General features: G+C 46.7%; 1 protein-coding gene across 1 annotated transcript; it reads right to left on the bottom strand.

The window, feature by feature from the left end:
* Positions 1–1701: 1701 nt before the first annotated feature.
* BOK (BCL2 family apoptosis regulator BOK) lies at positions 1702–24094 on the bottom strand. The gene is made up of 4 exons (XM_054282578.1): positions 23868–24094; positions 18887–19015; positions 8542–8705; positions 1702–2795 (listed from the first exon to the last, which is right to left on the bottom strand). The coding sequence occupies exons 1-4, from the start codon at positions 24088–24090 to the stop codon at positions 2670–2672; spliced, it is 642 nt and encodes a 213-aa protein (XP_054138553.1). The 5' UTR covers positions 24091–24094; the 3' UTR covers positions 1702–2669.
* Positions 24095–24800: the final 706 nt, after the last annotated feature.

Here is a 24800-nt window from a genome sequence, read left to right as displayed (position 1 = left end):
TGCAGGAGTGAGAAGGGTTGAAGGACCCTCCTTTAACACCAAGTGCAAGGTGAGCAGCACACTGGTCAGCTCTGGTGTGTGTTTTGCAGGGACTGGCAAAGCCAGAGAAGTCTGACAGCTATTGAGGGGAGCCCCAGGATCTCTTCATTATCAGCAGCTTCCAGGCTGAGCCTTTGTGTGCCTCTTGTAACCCCCTTCCCACCCACACACATTCCTTTCCAGCAATGCTGCTTTATTTGGCTTGTCATTATCTTCTTGTTAAATCCACTTAATTGGTGCATTTAACTCTTTGTGCTCCTTAATAGATCCTCTGATGTCACTTGTTTACTGAAATAAAAAACCTCATAGCCTTAAGTATTAATTTCAGAACAACATCTGAAGTGAGACAGATCTTGCCAGTCCCAGTAATTCCCATTTACCCCATGAGACTGGAGGCAAGCTGGACTTGATGAGCTGTGAACCCATCCAAGTCAAATTCTGCACACAGCCAGGGTATTTCCAGAAATCCAAAATCTCCTTTTCCACAAGCTCCTTTAGGACAGCAAATCTGCATCCCCTGCTATGGACTATAGAGCTTTCAGTGCCTCTGTTGCAGACTGGAAGGGTTCCTCTCCCTGCTGCCCAAAGGTGATTAGTGCAGTCCCCATGTGCTCTGTACCTGCTCTGAATTGCCACAGCCAGATCTACCAAGAGTCTAAGGAAGAAAATCACAACTGTAAGTGATGCCAGCAAAACCCCTTATGCCAATATGTCAGGAAATTTTAAAAAATTAAATGTTCCTCTGGCAATTTGGTTTTATCCGGGGAATTGCTGCAAGCTTTACACACATAAAAGTGCCCCAACAATATGGCACCATCAGCTGCACCTACATTGGCAACTCCATCAGTGCAACCCACCCCAAAGTCCCTGCAGCCACTGCCCAAGGCAGCACACAGCTCTGGTGTGCAGTGGAGGCTCTCTCCTTCTCAGTGAGTGTTTCTGTTGAAGGATTGGGGATGGGGAGGTTGCCCTTGAAGGCTTTGTTCCACAAAAATTGTTTTGCTACTGAAAATGTGCTTGTAGACCAAGCTGGCACAGCCCTCTGCGCTGGGGGTGCAGCACCTAAAGCTGGGCACCTTCATGCCAGGGCATCAGCCAAGGTGCAAAGGGCTGGGGCAGAAAAAGCAGGAATGTGCAAGGATCCAACTCCCACACATCCTCTGCTGGGGCTTCTGCTGCTCAGGGCACGGCACTACTCACTGTGAGTAGAGACAGTACCCAAAATAAAGGTATTGCTTTATTCTCAAAACTCCTGGAGGAAGAGTAAAACCCCTCTAAATGTTTGGGAGGGAAATCAGGGGAAAAAACAGCAAACCCCCTATAGTGCCACATGTTCTTAATCCACTTTTTTTTTTACTATTCCTGTGCCTGGTGCCACAATTTTGGGAGCAAGGAGTCTCCAGAAAGCTTTGGCAGAGAAGAGACTGCTGACTTTAGGGAGGCCCTGCACCTCTTGATGGGAACAGCATGTTTCTGACATGGCAACAACATGGGTTAAATTCCAGGCAAGTCATAGCTTTAACATGTTAACATGCTCTACCAGGGGAAAAGCTGAGGTATTTTTAGCATGGCCAGAGTATTTGTCTCGGCACTGTTCTGGCCTTTTTTGGAACTGTTAACTCTGCTCTGGAAACAAATACAATAGCCTTTGCAGCAGTGAAATACCACTTATTTTCTTTTATTGTTTGCCACAAAGAAGACTACTGAGTTGTACTTGAAAGAGATTAAAGGAGAAACATACATCAGCTGCTTTCAGCACAGCTCACTGCTTTCACAATGCCAGCCAGACTTGCTGCTTCCCTATTTCTGCCCACATCCCCTAGCCTTTCCTACTTCCATGCTTAGCTCTGACAGAATCTCAGTGGAGAATGCATTTTTCTTCATGGTGAATAATTTTTCTTCATGGTTTCATCCTGAGCTGTTGCTTGAAGGCATTGCCCCTTGCTCTCCTGTTTGACTGGGGTGAGTGCAGCAAGAGGGGTCAGCAAGACACACATTGCTCTGTCATCCTGCCCCTCACACCAACCTCCAAAACATGGCAGGGACAAGCATCTGCTGACAGATTACTTGGTTTCATCTCATTAAAAACCCACCATGCAGTGCTGGGCAGAGCCCACCGAGTGAATCAGGGATAAAGGAGGAGATGGAGTTTAAGCACAAACGAAACAACATCAACACAAGGCAAGTCTTGAGGGCTGAAAGGGAAATCATGTGGAGTAAAGGAGGGACTCTCCCCCTCTCCTATTTCCTTATCCCATTTGAAACAACATTCCCTTGCTCCTCCCCTCTGCCTGAGGCTGGCAGGAGCATGCAGCACAGCCACGAGGAGCAGCCACCTGACAGCCCCAGCCACACCTGGGCCACACATGCAGGACACCCAGGGAAACAAGAGTCTTGGAAGGATTAATGGTGAGAGAGGCTCCCGTGGCTGCAAATAGGAGACTGTGGTTGATCATCTGCTCCCACTCGATGGGACAGGAGAACAAGGCTTTTTTTATTGTCCCAGTTCTTCTCTTCCTCCTCTTCAGAGATTGCCATTACCAGTCTGGAATTACTTCTCCAGTTACTTCTCGCTGCTTCTGGAGTGGGAGAGAAGATGGGGCAAGGGGGCTGTGCTTGGAATCCCAGACTCATCTCTCAGGCAGCAGGACGAAGAAGATGGCCTTGAGGAAGTGCCCAAAACTGCAAAGAGCAGCCACGAGCCAGTGGGAGCGAAGGCTGGGGTCAGTGTTCACCACACACTTTGTGATGTCTGCCTGAAGAGGAGGGAACAGAGATTGTCAGAGACATCCTGAGACACCCCCTGGCATCTGCACCCGAAGGAGCAGCTCAGTGTCACAGCATAAAAGACTAAAGCTTGAATCAGTTATGTAGTTTGGTCTAGTACATGCTATACAGTAGTTAATAAACACTTGCTATGTGCTATATAGGCCCAAAAAATATTTTGGCAAAACACTGTGGAGGTATTAGAAGACTCCCAGCATAACTTCCATAGGTTATTGTTCAACTGCTTCAACACCTCCTATGAAGCTGCTGATAAATCTGTGACTATCCCCAGCCAAAAAGATTGAGCTTCTGCACCAAAATCTCTTGTGCTGACTCCTGAGAACTTGCATTGACTTTCCTCAGCCTTTACAGCTTCTTTGTTGGACATTTAGTGCCAGGTCAGCCCCTTCTGCAGGCTGTGCCAGCCCCTCAGCCCATGGCACCACCCCTGCTGCAGCACCAGGTGCTGGCTCTGACACTTCCACACACTCAAAGTGATTAAATCAGGCTCAAGAGCCCTGCAAAACACACTCTCCTAATTCCCCACCAGTGTCCCCCTCTTCAGCCACCCCTGGGGACAGAAATGCTACAGGAAGATTATCCAGCACTTCCCATTTTGGATAGCTAAATGCAACTTTCTTGCCCTGTTCAAAAGGTCTAGGAGCCTCAGCAGTATCAGCATTCCCATCCTTTTCTGTAAAGCCAGATGCTTCCCAGAGGTTGTCCTGGTTAATATCAGCTCAAGTCGCTTGTACATTTTCTCTTGCTTTAATGCTTTATTTGGAAGGCATTCAAGCAAACCACACCCTAGTTTAAACCTAAAGCAATGCAAGCTTTGTAGCTTTGTTTGTGGAAATGCATATGCCAGCAGGGATGCCTCCTAGATTTAAAGATCACTTGGGCAGCCAGTTTCAAGTATTAATGAGAAGTTGGCCTGCAATGATTAAAAAAATAAAAAAAAAAAAAAAAGGAAAAGAACCCCATCAAATTGATAGAAATAGGCTCTCAGCTGGCATGGGAAGGAGAAAATGGAAAATATCAAGAAGGTGAAGTGAACAGGACAGAGGTAGAGAGAAAAATGCATTTTCTGGTGCAGGAATCAAAATTAAAAGCTTTGCCCATGATATAACTGAGTTCTGCTTAAGCTCCAGCCCAGCACAAGATGTGGACTGAGGCTGTGTGACACTGTTAGCACATCAGCCCCATGTGGTTTGCAGAAACAGCTTTTGGGAACAATAATCACATCACGGGGATGGCAAACGCTCACAGCCCCAAAAGTCTTTTCTTTACAAGCTTAGCTCAGCAGCCTTCCAAATTTGCCTTCTAACATAAATCTCTCATTGACCAAGCACAGATGAGTGCGACTCTCAACCCTGAGGTGTTCCTCACCAAAACAGGGCATGAGAGATGATAATGATCTTCTTTATTCCCTCTGCCTGTGCTCAAGACATGCATAAGCCTTGCCTGACCAACCTTGGTCATCATCATCAGAAAGGAAAAAAAGGCTGAAGGGACAAATCCCAGAGTCTGGTTAGTGGGTAGAGCCACACTAACCAACCCCATCATCATCTACAGACCAAAGCTGTGCTGCCACACATTCCAGCAGCTCCTTGCTCACCAGGTCAGGAAGGCTGGCCCAGTGCAGCTCACCCCATTGCTGCTTTCCTGGGAGCACCAGCAGGAGCTGAGCTCATGAACAAGCCACAAGCAGAGACTGCAGAAGGGAGGAACACAGAGCATGCGGTGATGGGAAGGAACAGGATGGCAGGAGAGAGCTGAGTCAGCACCAAGGTGAGGAAATGCGGCTGGAAAACACAAACAGAGCAAGCAGAGCCCAGGCAGTGAGCAGAGGATGCTGCAGTGAGGTACCAGTGCTCACAGGCATTGATCTGTGTTGTGGAGGAAAGCAAGGTGGGTCTCCCTGAACACTGCCAGCACACTCACCCTATTTGCATTTGAAAATAGTCTGAACTGAACCTGTCAGATTCCAGCAGCCTGCATGGGGTCAGGTTTTAAACACTCGTGTCAAACTCTCCCTTTAGCCATGCAGGACCTGTCTGAACACACATTTTAGGGCACCTGCTCCTTGAGAAACACAAGCTCTGACGGGCTTTAGTGCCTCCTGTGAGCCAGGACAACCAACCCAACCCACTGGGCTGATTACAGCTATGAGGGGTTAACTGCCAGGTGAGGAAATGGACTCCTCAAAGCCCTGCTCTGTTCTCCCAAAGGCAATGACCTCAGTGCTCTAACCAAGAGGAGCTGCTCTCAGAAGCACTTACACATTTCTATGGGGCTTGCCCAGATAAGCAGAATTGCTCAGCTGTTTAACAATTGCCTCAGCTGTTGTTATCCAAATCAGGCCTACCTGATAAGGCAGTGCAATTGAAAACTTCAAAGCCACTTAGGGCTTTTTGCCTGGCCAGGCACTGATAAACTGTTGCAATGGCAGTTTGATATGCTATGTTAATTGTTTAAACAAATTCAAGTCACCTACACTGCTTTGTAGCAAATGCTGCTAAAAAAAATTTAAATCTTTCCATTCCACTATGAAGCCACTACTGAGGCTGCAAACTCTTCCCAGGAGGAGATGATGCCTTAAAGGTTCCTTCCTGCTCTTCCTGTGAGGTTTGCATTGGTTCTGCGCTCTTCTCCACCCTATGGAAGCAGCATGGGAACCTGCTGCTGAATGGAGAACCCCAAATGCCTTCCCAAAGTCTCCATGATGTCTTTCCTGGACCAGCTCAGGGATGGGGGTTATTTTTGGCAGCCTCAGCCTAGGCAGATGAGTAAGATATTGGGAACAAGGATGGCAAGCCAGGACAAACCCACGCAGTGGGTGAGAGGGCTCCACCAAAGAGCTGCTTGGTCTGGCCTGTGAGTGAACAAGGCTGGGAAATTCCTAGCTGCAGCGCCTACATCAAGAGAAGAACATCCATGGAGGCACAACACGAGATGGGATTAGCACCCTTTCCCCTCATTTCTAGAGGGAAAGTATTTCCTTTTCAGAGCCCAGAGCTGCTGATCAGGGTGTTGGAAATGGCTGTATCAGGACAGCCCAGCAGCTTTCACAGGCCTGTGCCTGATGAGGGACAGTGAGGTTGGCTTCCCTTCCTTGGGGCCAGATCCCAGGAGCAATCAGCATGGAGTCAGCAACCCCAACAGGAATGTGCTGTCCATCTAAAGAGGGATGGCTGGAAAAAGAGCCAGTGGTGGATTTATCTCCTGAGCTGCACAGAACCAGTGCTTGTAGCCACAGCTCTCTTCACGGAGAGCGAACAGGTACAATTTCCCAAGGGTATTTCCTGGGAATGGCAGCAAGGAACCTCAGAGAAACAGAAAACAATTCCTATCTCCATTTTCTGCTCCTGTTGTTCTTGCACATGTAAAATGTGTTAAGAAGGTTGTTTACCTCAAGGGATTTAGTAATTAGATTCTAGTAATAGTTCTTTATATTAATTAAGCAATTAGGTCAAAACTGTGTCCTAACTGTCTCAAGACAGTCACAAGTTTTTCTTTAGCATTCTTTAATATCTATTTAGTATCTCTCAAGTATTTTTAAATATCTCTTTAGTATAGTATCTCTTTAACATACTATAGTATTTATGTAATCATATAGTTTTAATAAAACAATTTTTAGTATCTCTTTAGTATAGTATCTCTTTAATATACTATATTATTAATGTAATATAGTATAGTTTTAATAAAACAATTATTCAACCTTCTGAATCAATATAATCAGACACCAATTGTTCCCTGGGTCCTCAGACCCTACATACAATAAATGCTGGTCTGGAGATGGGTTTTGCCGCTTGTTTGCTATGCAACAAATTTTTCCAAAAATATCCTTTTGGAATGATCCAAACATTCTGTTTTGAGCTCTAATGAAGCAATACAAAAATTAAAACAAGATGCTAGCTTATCAGAGCATGCAAGTTTTACCAAAACAAAATAAAAATAGCTGGAAACTAGAAAGAGATGTGTTCCTACACAATATTTCTGTTTTAATGAAACTAGATCTTAGGGGGAAAAAAGTTTCAAAGAATACATTTCAAGCAGGTATGCAGTTAAAGAAAGCCTGAAACGATACTGAGGCAGGGACTGGCATTCACAGGCAGGAACAGTGTCACTTAATTCCAGGATATCCTCTTCACCTGCCTCAGCACAAATAATTTTTGGAACACAAAATGAAACAGATCAGGGCATTCAAATCAAAGGTTACTTTTAGCCCAACCAAACAGCTCCCTGAGACAGCTGGCCTCGAGGTGACACAGTTTTGGAGAGGGCAGGGATGATTTAAGGTAGGATTGGTACTTAGTAAGTGCAAGGGATCCCAAATCAGAACAATGATACTTTCCCAGTTTTTCTTCACACTCCTGAAGAACTCAGGGAACTGAACCAGCTACTGACACAGTTGGGAAGTCTCAGCACAAAGGAGCAATACTCAGTTTGGAAAAAGACACCCCATTCTCTCCAGATCTGATTGGGGGAGGAGCCTGACCATTTCCTGACAGCTTAGGAATACATTTCACCTCTTGGAAAAGAGGGAATTTGCATGCCTTGGAACAAGATGTCCTATGAACTGAGTGGTGTCACAGGGCAGTATTTTGCCCCAAGCAGCACCTGCCCAGCAGCACACTAAGGGATCCAAGGATCTGTGTCTGTGTCCCTGCCTGGTACATGCAGACATCACCCAGCTGCCAGCCAGTCTCTCCACTCAGCTGGGGAGGTCACTGGGAAGGTATTTAGCTATGCCACAGCACCAAAAAAAAGTTTTTCTATGAACCATCCTCCACAGGAACCAATGCTCACATTAAGTACAGAGACACCAAAGGAATCCAGTGCTTAGAAGTGAAGTGAGAATTAAGCTGGCAGGCCTCATTTGTTACCAGTTTCTAAGAAACAGCTGGCTAAGAGTATCAGAGAATCAAATGGTTTGGGTTGGAAGAGACTTTAAAGATCATCCTGTTCCACCCCCTGACACAGGCAGGGACACTTTCCTCTAAAATCAGCCTGCTCCAAGCCCCATCCAACTTGGCCTGAACACTTCTAGAGATGGGGCAAACCACAGCTTCCCTGGGCAATCTGTGCCTGTGCCTCACAGGAATGACCCTACAGTGTCCCTCTATGAATGGCTGTTAGCTCTGGAGAAGATCAGGAACACAACAGGTGCTGGTGGAGAAATAAGAATAATAAGAAGGAGAAGGGTGAGAAAAAGGAGAATAATAATAATAAGAAGAAGAATAAGAAGGAGAAGGATAAGAAGAAAGAGAATGATAATAAGAGGAGTAATAAGAATAATAATAAGAAGGAGAAGGATAAGAAGAAGGAGAATAATAATAATAGAAGAAGAAGACACAAGAGACGGAGGAAAAGGAGGTGAAGGTGGAGGAAAGAAAGAAGGAAAGAAGGAAGGAAAGAAGGAAAGAGAGAAGGGAAAGGGAAAGGGAAAGGGAAAGGGAAAGGGAAAGGGAAAGGGAAAGGGAAAGGAAAGGAAAGGAAAGGAACTACTGATGGTTTTGAGGATGGGACCATGAGGCAGTAACAGTTATGTAAGTCTAGCACAGGCATAAGGTGTAAGCAGGACAGAGGCGGACACAGCATTGTGAAAGAAAATCTCCCACAGCCTTTTTCTGCATAAAGCTGCAGAGAGCACGCTCTCACTTCCACTAACTGGGATATTTTCTGGTCTGGACATACAGAAACAAGTCCAATGAGACATGCAGCACTTCTTACCCAGCCTCCTCTCCTCTTCAGCCACGTCACCAGGGTCTTGCGCACGAACTCGCCCAGGCAGTCCACAATGGTGTGAACCATGGCTGGCTGCGCATGCCGCACACAGTCCACAGCCAGCCCTGCTGCCACGGCATACAGCGACACCACCTTGCCCCACGTGATGCCTGCGAGAAGGGAAAAGGACACTCACATTTGTAAGAGCCAAAATGAGGGATGTGGGACTCCAGGCAGCTCTTCAAAATGCAGTTTATTGCATACAAAATGCAGTTTATTGTATACAAAATGCAGTTTATTGTATCCAAGACATTACAGCAGCCCAGGGTCATGGGTGACAGAGCCTGTGCCTACAGCTGTCAGCTCCAGCTGCAGGCAGGCCTGGAGACCCACATCCCTCCTTCAGGCTCTTACTGATAGTGCCCCACGTTGGGCGCCACTGTAAGAGCCTAAATGAGAGATGTGGGACTCCAGGCGGCTCTACAAAATGCAGTTTATTGTATACAAAATGCAGTTTATTGCATACAAAATGCAGTTTATTATATCCAAGAGGTTACAGCAGTCCAGGGTGGTGGGTGACAGAGCTGTGCCCACAGCTGTCAGCTCCAGCTGCAGGCAGGCCTGGAGTCCCTTTAACTTTGGTTACATTGCATTCTATACTTTTCTTTGCCAAGCATCTTAATACAACAGAACCAATCTATACCTTAACTATTAGTCAGTCAGCTATCTAATCTCCCAGAAGACAGCCTTCCTGCCAGGCTGCCCTGCCTGCAGCAAGTGCTCCACAGAAGCTGTCCCAGCAGCTGGGACCTTCCTGTTGGTGTCAGTGATGAGTGTGGGACTTCAGCTCGAGGTACCAGCCAACCTCCTGGGGCTGCCCTGGGCATAAATCCTTCATGCTCAAACCCTGCAGTCATAAATCCTTCATGCTCAAACTCTGCAGTCATAAATCCCTCATGCTCAAACCCTGCAGTCAGCTGCCCCTCATCAGGCTTTCCTCAGGACCAGTGACCTGGAAACACAACCCTTTCGCTCCCCTGCACACAATTTACTTTATTATCTGTGATAGCCATATTTATCAAGCACACTGGGAAGTATTTCACAGTGTTGGGTCTCTATGGAATCTGTGCAAAGTCTCTCCCAAACATAGGCAGAAGCTTGGAGAAGTTCTAATGTTTAAAAACCACACAGAACTGTTTTCAAAGGATTGCAGCAAGGTGAGAGGATGGAAGATGTGTGCAGTGATTAGATGTATGGATCAGGAGGGGTTAAACACACCATTAGAAGAGTGGATGTGCTCAACAAGCAAAAATACAATTTAAATGGGGTAAAGGGTCTCCCTCTTTCCTTCACTGCACTCTCAGATCCCGAACCAGCTCTGAGATGGAGCTCCAGCCTCCTCACAGCAGCTCTCATTGCAGCAGAATGCCCTATATTTCTTTAGAAAACCTGCAGATTTCAGAGCATTTCCACAATTCTTGCACTTGGTGCTTCAAAAGGGACATTCACACTAACAATTTTAGGAATTGCTTGCTTTTCTTTTCCTTAAAAAAAAAAAACCAAACTAAACTTTAGAGGAACTCTTCAAATGTCAGCCACGGGAATACTTTGTAAAACTGAAGAAAATCCATTCAGCGTTACATTAGTCATGACAAATGGGATTTTTGTAAGATAAAAATCTGCAGTTGAACTTTTTGTGAGGCTCTCAAAACCTCTGTGACACTCTGTCCTTCCCCAGAACTATCCCTGAGATCAGGGGAAGTTTTTAATGTAGCTGAAGCAACTGTTCTTCTTTTGGCTTTACTTGCTGAGCAGACCCTGCGGTGTCCTGACACCAGCGCTGTCACTCAGGAAGTTCACTCTCTGCTTGGCATTCACACTATTTATCTGCCTTTCTCACATTGTGTGTCACCATGACAGCCAGCAGAATGAGCCAGGAAGAGGCTATGAAACCACACAAGAGTAGACAGAGGGGTTCTCCCTGCAAGGAAGAGGCTGTCCAAGTGCAGGTCAGTGCAGTTCTACCCAATGAAAGAGGCTTTCAGGGGTTACACTCCTTGCTGATGATATATTCAGGACCAGAGCCTCAGCTGGCTTATATTCAGCTTTAGTATAAGTCACATTTACAGTTCTCCATCCCTGCAAAAATGTGGTTCCCTGCATCTTGAGTTACATAACAAAAGTTACCCAAAATTCCAGGGAAGAGTTCACTGGCTTACTCCCAAGCTTTTGCTGACAGCACTCCTCAAATATCTGAAGCACGTCCATTAGCTCTGAGATATTTACGTGGCAGTAACAAAGACTGACAGGACTGAAGTCACTCTGGTGCAGAAAAACAACTCCAGTCTTGGTTAATGCTGTTTTGAGCCCAAAATAGAAGAAAAGTGTATCCATAACCTGTGAAAGACAGAAACCCAGCACACAGGAAAGCTGTTTGCTCTAAGGCACATCAGACCAGAGAGGATGGAAAGGAAACCATTCAGCTCCAGTTTCCCTGCTAAGATTCTTCCTGCTGCAGGATTTGCATGAGGGAAGTGCTTCCCTGGCACATGGAGAGACCCCTCTCCCTTTCACAGCAGAAAGAGATCAGGTTCTTGGTTAAAAATGGTGATGGATGTGGAGGGCTCAGGGGTCACATCCTCCTTCCAGAGCACACCCAAAGGGGTCAAACCAATCCTTCAGCCTGCCTTTCCTGTTAGAGCCAGTCCCTGGGGGCGGGAGAGGAGGAAATCCCTGCCTGATTTCCATTTGTTTGAATCCCCTTTGCCACTGCTGGAGGCAGAAGAGGGAGGCAGCAGGCTGGACTTCTCACTCACAACAGCAGGGCACAGCTTATGCTCCTCTTCTCATATTGTAGGAAGCAAGGGAAGAGCAGGCTCCTCCAACACCTGGGTCTGCCCAGGAGGGCTCCAGCACCCACCCAGCCCAGGCAGGAGAGGGCAGCAGACCAGCAGCCCTTCACTGCACTTTCCCAGGACACCAGCTCCATGAACTTTTCTCTCTCAAGAAAACATGGGTTTAAAGGTTTTCTGTGTTCAATGGGCTAAGTCTGTGCAATGGTAAATGATGTTATGGTGCATTTACTCCTCTTGGCAGGGGCAGAGGAGCACAGTTGCCTCTGTCAGTGCCTCTGTCCCCTGTGATGTCCAGGCCAGGTTCACAGTGACACCAGTGTGATACATCTCAGCAAAAGCTGGAATTGCATCTCCCCAGGGCACATGAGAAGTGAAAACACATTGGCTTGCTCCAAATTCCTCAGAAGGGCTGGCTGTCATCCACACTGGGTGAAACAGGCACTCATCACCAAGCAAGACAATCCATTCACAGCTTCCCACTGCGTGGATTAACATGCACAGGAGCTAACAACAACAGGGAATGGAAAGCTGGTCCAAAAAGGAACCAGAGAGAGAAAGCTCTGCTCACAGACATGGAACAAAAGGATGTGGAAAAAGTGAAGGGCTGCTTAGAAGGCATTATTAAAAAATAAGAAATACAAGTTGCACTCCCTAGGCCAGCCATGGAGCTGAAGATATGTAAACACTACTGAGCCCAGGGGAAAATGAATTAGCAGGAGAGGAATGCTCTTGAAAGTATTCCTGCTCATATGAGCTTGTCTGCCCCAGGGGAGAGATGAAGAAGCCATGAGACACCAGGGCACCACACAACCTGAGGTTATTCAAATAAACTCAGCATCAAAGTCCTGCTCACAAATCAGACCTTAAAGAAACACCAGCCACTGCTACACTCCTGCAGCTGGGAGAATGCAGCCAGACACAACAAGGTCTGGTGGAGAGAAAAGCTGAGAGGGATGTGCAAGAAGCAGGAAGCTCAAGCCATAAGGCCTAAATGATGAGGGAGAAGCAGGATGCATTTCCAACAGCATTTCAGAGAAATGGCCTGGGTTGGAAGGGAATTCAAAACTCACCTCATTCCAATCCCCTGTCATGCACTGTTACACCCCAGTCACTAAATTCCAGGGTTAAAACCAAGGTTCTTTTGCTCTGCATAGGAGAAAATCCCAAAGGAGAAAGGAGAAAAGGAGAAAATCCCAACCAGATATTCTCAAGAGGTAAAAAAACCCTCATGAAAGTTTGCTGGCAAACTACAGAAAATTAAGGACCATTGTCAAAAGAGCAAATGCAACATAACATCACTTACCACTGCATAGACTTAGCCCACAGAACATAGAAAACCTTTAAACCCATCCAATGTCATGCTCCATGAGAAGAGAGAAGAAGAAAGGGAGAAAAACAGAAAGACAGGAAAGATACAGAAAAACAGAATTAGAGCTACTAACTCCAGTTCCAGTAATGTAAAACTCCAAAATGAAGTAGGGTCTGTCACTGTGATATTTTCTGAAAAATCCCTTCGCCAGGATTTCTTCTCCTGGGAAGCTGAGAAGCCTCAGAGAGAAATGAAAACAATAATTTTCTGATTGCTTCTCCTGTGTTTGCTGCTTTGGAATGTGGTCTGGACATTGTTTACTAACAGGTGCATGTTTGATTGGTTTCATGTGAATTGTTTTAACTTAATGACCAATCATGTCCAGCTGTGTCAGACTCTGAGGAGTCAGTCACAAGCTTTCACTATCATTCTTGTTAAGCCTTCTGTCTGTATACTTTAATTTTTTTGGTATAGTTTTAGTATAACAATGTTATGTTATGTTATGTTATGTTATGTTATGTTATGTTATGTTATGTTATGTTATGTTACGTTATGTTAGCCTTCTGAGAACAAGGAGTCAGATTCTCATCTCTCACCTTTTCCTGAGGACCTCACAAACACCACAGGGTCAAAGAACAATGTTCTTTCCTCGTGGTCAGGCTTCTTAAAGCTTTGGCCCATCCTGACCCTTCCTCCCAGGTGGGATTTGCAGTTTCTTGGCCACACTGGGTGCTGCCTTCATTGTGCCATGGCTGACAGACACTGCAGGGCTGGGGGTGCAGGGCCAGGGCACCATCCCACCACAGCAAGGGCTGACCCACCCCTATCACACATATCAAGCATCCTAAGATGTCTCAAAACTGATTCCATTTTCCAGTCTCTGACAGTCAGGGACACCTTCCCTATCCCAGGCTGCTCCAAGCCCCATGCAGCTTGGCTTTGAACATTTCCAGGGATCCAGGGGCAGCCACAGCTTCTCTGGGCACCCTGTGCCAAGGCCTCACCTTCCTGGGGAAAATTTTCTTTCTTATATCTGATCTAAACCTACTGCCTGTTAGTTTGAAGCCACTCCCCCTGGTCACTGCAGGCCGTTGGGAAAATTCTCTCTCCAACTTCCTTGTTGGCTCCTTCAGGGGCTTGGAGGCCACACTGAGGTCACCCCAAAGCTTCTCTCCTCCAGGTGAACAATGCCGGCTGTGCCAGCCTCTCCTCCCAGCAGAGCTGCTCCATCCCTCGGCTCACCCTGGTGCCTCCTCTGGGCTCTCTCCAGCTGCCCCAGCTCCTTCGTGTGCTGGGGCCCTGAGGCTGGAGACAGATCTGAGCAGGGCACTGGGGCAGAATCTCCCCTGCCCTGCTGCCCAGCACACAGGTGGTCTCTGGGTCTGTTGAAGATTGCAATGCAAGATGTTTTCCATTACCATCTGTATGGCAGATTACCTTTGTCAAGTGGGCAGTTTGCCTTATCTCTCTCTCTGAGTGACCACATTCACACCTCCCTGGGGAGGGGACATTGCTGATAACAGCTATTGAATGTCACTGCATGGCTGATAAGAACTGTAACACCCCATTGGGAGATGTGAGCCCAGGGGGAGGAGCCAAGCATTGCTACCCAGATATAATCCAGAAGTTTTGAGACACCAGCACGGCTTCTCCACTGGATTCCCCAGAGGAACAGCAGCTGCCTCTCCTTCCACTGGATCTTCAGAGGAAGAATACATCCTTCTCTACAGGATCCCTGCTCCAGCAGAACCACCCCTGACACTGCAGGAGGGCTCAGCCACAATTCCAATGGGACTGCCACCAATACCCTGACCCACAGGGTGTCAGGTTGGGTTCTGACTCTGGCAGTGTTGCTCTAGTGAACTGCATTCTTTATTTTATATTTTATTTTTTCCTTCCCTATTAAAGAACTGTTATTTCCTGCTCCCATATTTTTGCCTGAGAGCCCCTTAATTTAAAATTCATAGCAATTCAGAGTGGTGGGGAGGGTTTACATTCTCCATTTCAGGGGAGGCTCCTGCCTTCCTTAGCAGACTCCAGTCTTTCCAAACCAAGACAGGGTCCCATACACAGGGCTGGGGCATCTCCAGCTCTCTCCCACCAGCACCCCCAAGTCCTTCTGCCAGGACTGTTCTTGATCTGCTCATCCCCAGCCTGGACTGATCCCAGGGGTTGTCCCAGAGCAGATAAACCATTAGCACTTGGACCTGTATAACCTCATGAGATTCCCATGGATCACTTCTCCAGCTTGTCCAGGTCCCTCTGGATGTCACCCCATCCTTCAAGGGTGTCAACAGCACCAGTCAGCTTGGTGTCACTTACATCCTTGCTCCTGCAGGGAAAGTGCTTTCTCCTCAGAAAGCATTTACCCTACATTTCTGTTACACAGGGCTCACTTCAGCCCAGGCACTCTTGAAGAAAAGCCAAACCCAGTGAAAACCAGGCTGAAAGCTTTTAGAAAGCCCTCATGCCTAGCAGCTCTCACCAACAGGGCAGAACTGCTTCCTTTGGGAAAGGAAAATGCCTCTCCCTTTTCTATTTCTGTTTTTCCACCAAGAGACCTCTTCCTTCTGGCATTTGTTTTAAAATGTAAGGAAAAAAATGTCAGCTTATCCAGGCCTCAAACCAAAGCTTGTAGAAGGCAGGGGAATGTCTCCTGCTACCTGCAGAGCAGCTTTGGACCACACATGAAAACAAGCAGTAACATCACAGAAGGTGATGGAGCTGCAGATCCTTCACCATCAAAAGCAGATCAGGGTTCTGCAGGGCTTGTCTCCACACAGGGTGGGCTCACCTCACCCTGAATAACAAATGAGATGTTTGAAAACAGGGGAACAAAACACAACTTGAGTTTAAAGGCTCTTCTCCCAGATGACAAGCCATGGGACAAGAGGAGATGGCCCCAAATGGCACCAGGTGATGTTCAGATTGGCTATTAATGAAAATTTCTTCTCTGAGAGAAGAGGCAATGACCAGGCTGCACCAGAGGATGTTTAGATTGGGTATTAATGAAAATTTCTTCACTGAGAGGAGAGGCATTGACCAGGCTGCACCAGGTGATGTTTAGATTGAATATTAGTGAAAATTTCTTTTTTTGAGAGGAGAGGCATTGAGCCAGGCTGCACCAGGGGATGTTCAGATTGGGTATTAGTGAAAATTTCTTCACTGAGAGGACAGACATGGAACCAGGCTGCACCAGATGATGTTTAAATTGGTTATTAGTGAAAACTTCACTGAGAGGAGAGGCATTGAACCAAGCTGCTCAGGGCAGGTCTGGGCTCAGTCAGGACTTGCAGACAGTGTGGACAGGAAATGAGCACAGACAGAGCTGCAGTCTGAAGACTCAAAACCAGACCAGAATGTGGAAGATAGACATGTAAAATATTAAGGAGAAAATCTCTCCAGAAAAAAAAAAAAAAAGGGTCAAAATCCTCTGCTTCCTTGCTGGAAAGGCGTTTTAAGTGACTAGTGGGGCTCCCCAAGCTGTCTAAGCACTGTAGTGTCAGACTGTAGCTGTTTTCTTAATAAACTTGGTAATTGGCATGAAAACTCACCCTGAACTTGAGTGTCTGGTTTCCTTTGCTCAATAAGAGCCTCTTTCCTCTCAAGTATGAAAAAAAAAAACCAATAAAAGGAATGAATGTCTGGCTGCTACAGCCAACTCCAATTTGCTGGATTTATTGTTAAATGCTGAGTTTTGAGACTGCAGTGCGATCCAGGAACATTAAAAAACAGCAAGCTCCTACCCCTCAGCCACTCAGCAACCTTCTACCTAGGAGAAATTACAATAACAAATTGATAAAAGCAATTAAATGCACAGCTCCCAGCAGAGATGAGAAAGAATTAAGAACAGAGCATGGAGAGCCCTGGGAAGGTTTGAATCAGCCCACTAAAAGCCATTTCTGCAGCAGGGTGGCTCCAGAGGAGGGGCAGCACTGCCAACAGAGTCCAAAGTCTCCAGCATTGTCAGCCCCAGTGGGCTGAGTCCAGATTCTATTCTTAATACCCTGAAAACCCAGGTTTAGAACTATGAGATATGATTCCTACTCTAATTTGAAACTACCCACACGCTTGGCTCCTGAGCTGAGAAGTGAAGAACACAAAAAACATAAAAAAATGCAGCTCTCTCCATGAATTTGTCAATACCCACTGAGAGCAGAATTCCCAGGAGGCAGCAGGGTTTCTCCCCAGCACCACAGCACACACAGCCTGCCCCTCCTGCAGCATTCCTGGCCTCTGCCTTAGCTCTCTGTGTCACTCCAGCTCTGGAGGTGGCCCAGCCCCAGTGCTGCAGTCACCAAAGATCAGCTGCAAATTGCAAATTGCACCTGAGCCGGCCAACCTGAGTGTTGTTTCTCAGTAAAGCTCAGCACCAAGTGACAAGACAGGGCTCCTGCACTCTGTACCAGGCCCAGTGACACATTCCTGCCATACTTTCCCTCTCTCTGAGCTCCCAGGCCCTCCCAGGCTGCAGCCCAGGCGTGCTCTGAAAGGCTGGTGAGGGCTGCACAACCAGGCACACAGTCCAATTCCTCCATTTCCAGTGACACAGCATCAATCTCCCTAACCCAGGGAGTAAAATCTGCCCTGCTCAAACTGCCAGGAGCCCTGCTTGGGCAGTGCCTCTCTGAAATCTGTTTTGCCATCTGGGGAGGATCTGTGCTCCCCACCACAGGGCTTCAGACCTTCTGCATGCCAGGGCTTCTCCAGAGTATCAGTGGTTCCAGATAAAGCAGTTATTAACAAAGTTTTTTGTGAGGATTAAAAGGTTTTGAGTGAGGTAGCCTATTTGAAAGTACAACTGAAACCTGAATTTCTATCCTGTAGCAAGGACTGCCAAAGTGACAGGAGTCCCCTGCATCCTGTGACACCTCCATGCTATTGTCACTGGTTTCAGTGGTTTCATGCTGCGAGCAAGTTGCTTTCTTTGGGCTTTTTTTTTTCTTTTTTTGGTTTTGTTTCCAATCTTTAACATCTACCATCCCTTCCACAGACAACACAACAAGACACTGCAGAAAACCTATAACCATGTCAGAACCTGCCTGACATAAATCCCTCTGAAAGGCTTCTCTTCCCTCAATTCCCACAGGCTGCTTTTCCAGTTGTGAGCAGGGATTGTTTCCAGGAAAATCTGGATGCAGCACAGGGCTTATTTTTGCTTTTGACCATCATCTCTGGAACCAGTCTAACAGCAGCAGCAGCAGAACATTCACATCTAAGCAGAGAGAAAGCTCAAAGCACCTGCTCATCTGGAACAGCCTTAAGGGGCAGGGCTTCCCCAACATGAGAAAGGAAAAGGTTGCATTGCATCTCTGGGTGTTGCTGTGGGAAAGGAAGCCAGGAGAAGAGGAGCTCTCTGTGATGAGCTGATTCTGGCTCCCAGCATCAGCAGCCTGAGCTGGAACAAGGGAGACTCCCAAGCAATGAATCTCCTGCAGCTGCCAAAGGTGAGCAAAGAAGCTTGGAATGAGTGACCTCCCTCTGCAATGAGGCAACAACCACCTCCTAACGAGGAAGGGCAGGAGGTGCCTTCTAGAATGAGGCAGAACCTACTGGGAGGATATGACAGCCCAAGACATTTCCCTGCCAGAAGACAGCAGAGAGCAGCTCTCATTAAATCATTAAAGCAGGGCACAGTGCCAAACTGCCCACAGCCCTTTGAGAAAGCAAGCCCCACCTTGCAGGCTGTGCCTTCTCCAAGAGGTGTTGAATAATACCCTTTCCTTGGCTCAGAGATGGGGCAACTGAGAGGTGCCTTAAAAACTTTAATTCCATTTTCAGTCTCATGAGAAGGGTGAGACAATACAGATATTATAATTCACGCTATCACAATCAGAAGCCAACTATTTTCAAATTACAATACATTGTAAGTGTTTTTCGGCTTATCAGTTTTTTACCTCATCATGCTGTAGATGTATTAAAACCAATCATCTAAAACTACCCATCGTGGGTCCCACTAGAATGAATCTCTCTTATTTGTAAGGCTATTTTTTGAAACTTTTTAGCTCTATTTCTCTCTCAACAACATCTCTCCTATTCCACGGCATTTCCAAACCAACATTTAGAAGGCAATTCCTTGTCTCAAATTCAGACACAAACACATACTATGTGAGAACTCCCCACAAACCCATTTCCCACAGGAGCTGGCTCCATCCTGTTGCTGTGTGTGTGTGTGGGGGGACCATACCTGCAGTGAAGATCTGCGTGGCCACGGCCAGGAAGGCGTCGGACACCACGGACTCGGAGTGCAGGGAGATGTTCAGCTGCCGCGCCACGTTCCGGTACACGTTGGGACGGATGTACTCCAGCTCATCCCCTGCCAAAACACAGCAGGGTCAGCTGGACACAGCACCAAGCCCTGCTCCCACCCTGGAGGAGTCCAGGGATGCCATCAGGTGAATGAGATCTAGCTCATCCCCTGCCAACAAACAGCCAAGGTCAGCTGGACATAGCACCAAGCCCTGCGCCCACCATGGAAGAGCCACAGGTGTGGTAACTCCAGGGATGCCATCAGGCAAAGAGTCTGAAGCCCTATGGAAACCCAGGGCACACAGGGAATATTTCTCTATCTGCTCTGGGGTGCCCTGATCCCCAGGGGAGCACTGGCTTTGACCCTCATTCATGGAGAAAGTTTCCCAGACTTCAAAAGTTTCCTAGACTTCTTAGATTGGAATCTACTAAAATGTGGAATAGATTATAGAGTAGTGTAAGTGTATCACTTGGTGAGAAATTGAGGTTTTGGGGTTTTTAGTGCGTTGTGGATGGAAACAAGATGGAGGGCACAGGGTGTTGTCCTGGGTTTCTTCTTCATGCTCCTTCTCCATGGGTTTGGGTGGCTTTTTATGATTGGGCAGAAAATCTGCATTGCGGGCTCTGTGGGATCAGTTATTTGGTTAAAAGGGAAAATAATCCAGGTGTCAGTTCTTAATTGGATAGTTTAGTCTTAAAAGACCTTGTACCAAGAGATTGTTGGCCATTTTGTGCCTTCTAATGAAAAGCTGCTGAACTCCCAGCAGTGAGACTGTTTTACTGATAAGGAATAATAAACACCTGGGTCCCAACACAAACTACTGTCTGGAGTGCCTTCAATCCAGACCCAGAAAACCCCAAAACTGAAACCCCCACAAAGCCCAGCTCCACCTGAGTTTAGGCAGGCACAGGAGTGCTTAGGGTTGCTCAGAAGCAATTTCCTCCCATCTGTGTGGAAATCACAAATCCTCTGAACAGACAGAGACACAGCTCTCTCCCAGGGTTTTCCTGGGAAGCTGTGAGAAAGTTCAGAGAAAAGAATGAGGAACAATTCTTGCCTCCACTTGCTGCACCTATTGTTGTGCACATGTGGAATGCGTTAAGGAGATTTGTTTACCAAAGGGTGATTTCTTAATTGGATTCTGGTGATGGTGTTTTGATTCATTGACCAATTGGATCCATGGGTGTCGTGACTGTCTGGCAAGAGCAATGGGTTTTTCTGAATAGTATAGTATTGTGAAAAATGTCTATTTTATGATTGGCTTTCACAAATATTAAAATGAATATTACATGTGTTATGTTAGAAAGTTATGCTGTATTAATTTTCTTAAGTAGTGTGCTAAATATAGTTTTAGGTTATAAAATAATGTTAAAACAGAAACTGTGCTAGGTAAGATTTTTTAAAAGAGAGGAATGAGGTACTCCCACTGAGACAGCAGCCACAGGACACCTAAACATTTCAGAGAAAGAGAATTTGTTGTTCACTTATCAGAAGAAACGAACTTCTTCCTGCCTTGCTCAGCCCTGAAGATGCTGTCAGGATTCAGAGGAAGAAGCTGACAGTGACCAGACAGAATCCTGTGTTTGAATGGAATTTATACATCATGTATGAGGTGTATGAATATGCAACAGGTTATTGCTTTTAAGGGTTAAGCCTCTGTTAACGTGGGTCCTTTTTCAGGCTTATTTTGCCCAGAAAGAGGTACCTGGACTGTCCATAAATCTTTGTTTCTATTGTCTCATATTGTCCTAAATCCCAATTGTCCAAAGTATTATTACTCTAATTATATTACTATTTTTATAACCATTTTAATACTATTAAACTTTTAAAATTTTAAAAACAAGTGGTTGGCGTTTTTCACAGTATCATATAATAAAGTACAATAAAGCAATTTTTCAGCCTTCTGCAACCATGGAGTCAATGCTAATTATTCCCCAGCAGGGAATGCTACTCCCATACATCTGCACCCTGGGACTCCTAAAGGGAGCAGGGACAGGCAGGGGCCCTGTACCAGTGGTGTGGCTGCAGTAATCCCTGATATAAATTCTGTTCCTAGGCTGGCTCCCTGCCTTTCCTCCAACACAGGAGACAGGCCTCAGATAAGCAAATCCATGCCACTTTATTTCAGAAGTGAGAAGGAGGCATGTATGTGGTGTTGTGAGGTCCCCAGGACGAGATGAGAGATGAGAATTTGACTCCATGTTCTCAGAAGGCTGATATTATATATTATATTATATTATATTATATTATATTATATTATATATTATCTTTACTAAAACTATACTAAGAAAGAGAAAGAATACATCAGAAGGCTAAACAAGAACGATAATGAAAGCTCGTGACTGATTCCTCAGAGTCCGACACTGCTGATGGTGATTGGTCATTAATTAAAAAACAATTCACCTGTTTGGATAAACAACCTCCAGACCACATTCCAGAGCAGCAAAACATGGAGAAGCTGAGGCTTCTCCTCTTCCCAGGAGAAGAAATCCTAGCAAAAGGATTTTTCAGAAAATATCATGGTGACACATGTACATCCATTAAGAGCAACGCCCTTCCTCAGCACCCCATCAGGCTTGTACAAAAATGCCTCCAGCGCAAGAGAGTGACTCAAGAATGCTGAAGGCTGATGAGAGCCAAGGATCCACCCAGAGCTGCACAGCATTAATTAAACAAAGAGACTGCCAGCTGTTTTATGCTCACACTGGCACTTGAGAGTCAATCTGGAGTTCTTTCTCTCCTTCAAATGGTAAAAGAGAAGTTCATCTGCATGGCTGACTGCTCAGCAGCAACGTACCTGACACACACAGAGATGTGTTTTCACCTTTCTGCCCAGCTGGGAAATGGCAGGAGGTGTTTAGGCCAGCTTGAAGACCAAAACAAAAACAGCAAGGACAAGCAGACAACTCTCTCCTAAAGGACTGAACTATGGAGCTTGGGAAACAACAGTAAAGCTTTTCCTTTTGTAGCAAAATAAATAATTTCTTGAGTAGTAGAATTAATAAAGCCCAGTTTCCAAGGGATTTCTCTCACTGCAGAGGTTCATGGATATTTAATGAAGGTTGCACAGCTGCTGTAGGAGCATGACACAACACAAACACCGCATGGGACCAAGCCCCTTTGTGCACAGAGAGCCCTTTTTGGCTTAGATTTAGGACACACTGTGCTCCTCTCCTGCACAAGGGTGCTCTGGGAAGAGGAAGAGTATCCCAACAACTTTATATCCCACTGCAAGACCCAGGTGACTTGGCCCAGCCAGGGGGCAACTGATCTTCTTCAAAATTTCATTTATGTGAGAGATAAAAAAGAAGATCTCACTGCATTCAGGACTTTTTCATAGAGCCATTAGCTACTGATCTTTAATTCATTTATCTGGCGCTCAGCACAAAGGCAAACCCCAGTTCTGCAGAATTCCACAGCTGAGCTCTCCTAGCCCTTTCTGAGTAAGGGATTGTCCCCTGTTTGACAGAAAGAGGAAGCCTGCCAACACATGGTCAGCCCTGATAAGAGCAAACCTTACTTCGACTACTACAGCAGCTGTTTTCTCCTCCCAGGCTTCCTGGAAAATGTCAGGAAATGGGGATAGCCCTGCTGAGCTGGGCCCAGGAGCCTGGGATCAGCACTTGGCAGCTGCCACTGCTCCAACTCCCAACAAGCAGCTCCTGGAGGCCCCAGATGAGATCAGGGTTTGGTTGGAGGCACACATGCCCTGTCCTGCAGCAAGGCACAGGGCAGGCAGCAGCATCCAGGGAAGGGAAGCACAGGAAAGCATTCCCAAGCTTACAGAGCCTCCCTGCCCAGCAGCACCAGGACCTCTACATTGGTGCTGGTCTCCAGTGCAAAAGGATTTTTCAGAAAATATGGTGACACATGTACATCCATTCTGATTTGCAACATTTAGAGCAATCTGGGGGCCTCTTCTCCTTTCTCCAGTGATCATGGAGGAGTTTGCAGGGCAGCAGTGGCAGTTTCCATGTGCAGAAGCTCACTGCAGTGGTCAAAGGGCACCTCCCTAGGCCTTGGCCAGAGGAAATACAAGTTCAGATAAACCAGCTGAAGCCCAAGTCCAGCAGCAGCAGTGCCCTAGAAGATGCCAGATGCATTGTAGCAATCAAGTTACTCCCTCTGGAGAAAACAGTGCAAAAACACCCAGCTGAGAAGGGCTGCTCTATGTGCTGTGGGAACTGGTACCCAGCTGGAGACCTATGCTCACAGAATCTGTTTGCTGCTGGGCTTTCTTACACTGCTTTGTGATTTTCAGCTATTGCAGATCCTCAGAAAAAGGCAACTTTGCAGGAACCCTGAGCTGAGCAGTGCTCCAAGAGACTGAGGAAACTCAGAGCTGTTTAGGGAAGATCACCAAAACCAAAAGCAGAAAAGAAAAACCTCTTTATTGCAATAGTCAAAGGGCACCTGCCAAGGCCTTGGCCAGAGGAAATACAAGGTCAGATAAACCAGGCCTATGGCAAACACAGCACCTTGGTCTGGGCTGCCTCATTTGCCTCATACCATTAGGTTTTACCATGTCTGACTCATTAATTGCACTAATTAGCTGCTAAGCCTCACTGAGCTGATGGAGTCTCCCTCCCTGTGACCTCCAACAGCATTGCCTGTGCCCAGCACTTCTGCTGGCCCACCAGAGCCTCTGCGTGCAGGTGGGCTAGGAAATGTCCCAACTTCCATCTCCACAGGCTTCTCTGCACACTGTCATGAAGGAGAAATCTGCTCCTGCTTGTTGCACTGCTCAGGAAAGGGCTGAGGATCAGCATTGCTGGCAGGTGGCTGGACACCAGCTGGCCTTGTGCTGGTCAGAGCATTGCCTGTGCCCAGCCCTTCTGCTGGCCCAAAAGCCTCCTGCAGAACCTCAGTCTGGTGCAGATCCCTCCATCCCAGCTGGGCTCCCCCTGCCAGGACTCACCAAGCCGCAGCAGTATGGTGGAGACCTCGGCCAGCTTCCCCCCGGGCACCGGCGCGTTGTGCTCGGGTTTGCTCCAGCTCACTCCTGCCTGGACCAGCCTGGAGTTGATGTAGTCTCTGCACAGAGCCTTGGCTTGGGACACAAGCTCCTTGTCAGTGGGAGACCTGTCAAAAACCTCCATCACCTCTGCAGCAAAGACCGAGGAGCGACGCAGCACCTCCATCCTGGTCTGCTGAATGCCCAGCTCTGCAAGGCTGAGCCACAGGAGAATCTGTCCACCAGGAGATGTCCTCAAGGTCTGTCAGAGATCCCAGCAGCTCTTCTCCACAGGCCACTTTTTCGTTTTAGCTGGTAAATAAAAGCATCTGTGAGTCCTCTAGCATTGCAAAGATGTAAATCAGGAGCTCAGGAACACAGTCATGCCCAAGTCAGTGGCATCACATTTGCAAAACATTTCTCTGGGTCCACCTTACAGACAGGGGGAAAAGTCTTGCATCTCTCAGCCACTGACAATCCCTGGCAGCATGGTCCACAGAAAGGCTGCAGTTTGGAACTCTCAAGGTGTTTCCTCTTTTCCCATTCAGATTTGGCAGTTCTACAATTACCCATCAGACAGACTAGACAGTCAGAGCATGGAAACACTTCATACAATGTGCTGACAATCTCAGCTTGTTTCAATTAAACTGGAAAAAAAAAAAAAGAACCCCAATTACCAGTTCCAGTAACCTCAACCAGATGTCAACAGACATTCCAGCTCAGTAGGTCATGGATCTTTCTGAAGAAATGGCACTGTTGCAAGAACAAGGCTATGGGAGCATTGGAAATGCCTTGATGGAGACACTTTTCTGAGACACATTCTCGGTTTAGGTTTTGGTTGTGCCATGCTTTTTCCCCAAAACAACGTGCATACTACTAGTTGAAAACATCTAGCAA

The sequence above is a fragment of the Melozone crissalis genome, unplaced genomic scaffold, assembly GCF_028551555.1.
Source record: "Melozone crissalis strain CALT ecotype California unplaced genomic scaffold, PUWL_Pcris_2 ptg000034l_1, whole genome shotgun sequence".
Classification (NCBI taxonomy): Eukaryota; Metazoa; Chordata; class Aves; order Passeriformes; family Passerellidae; genus Melozone; species Melozone crissalis.
This window is presented reverse-complemented; position numbering and strand designations above follow the sequence as displayed.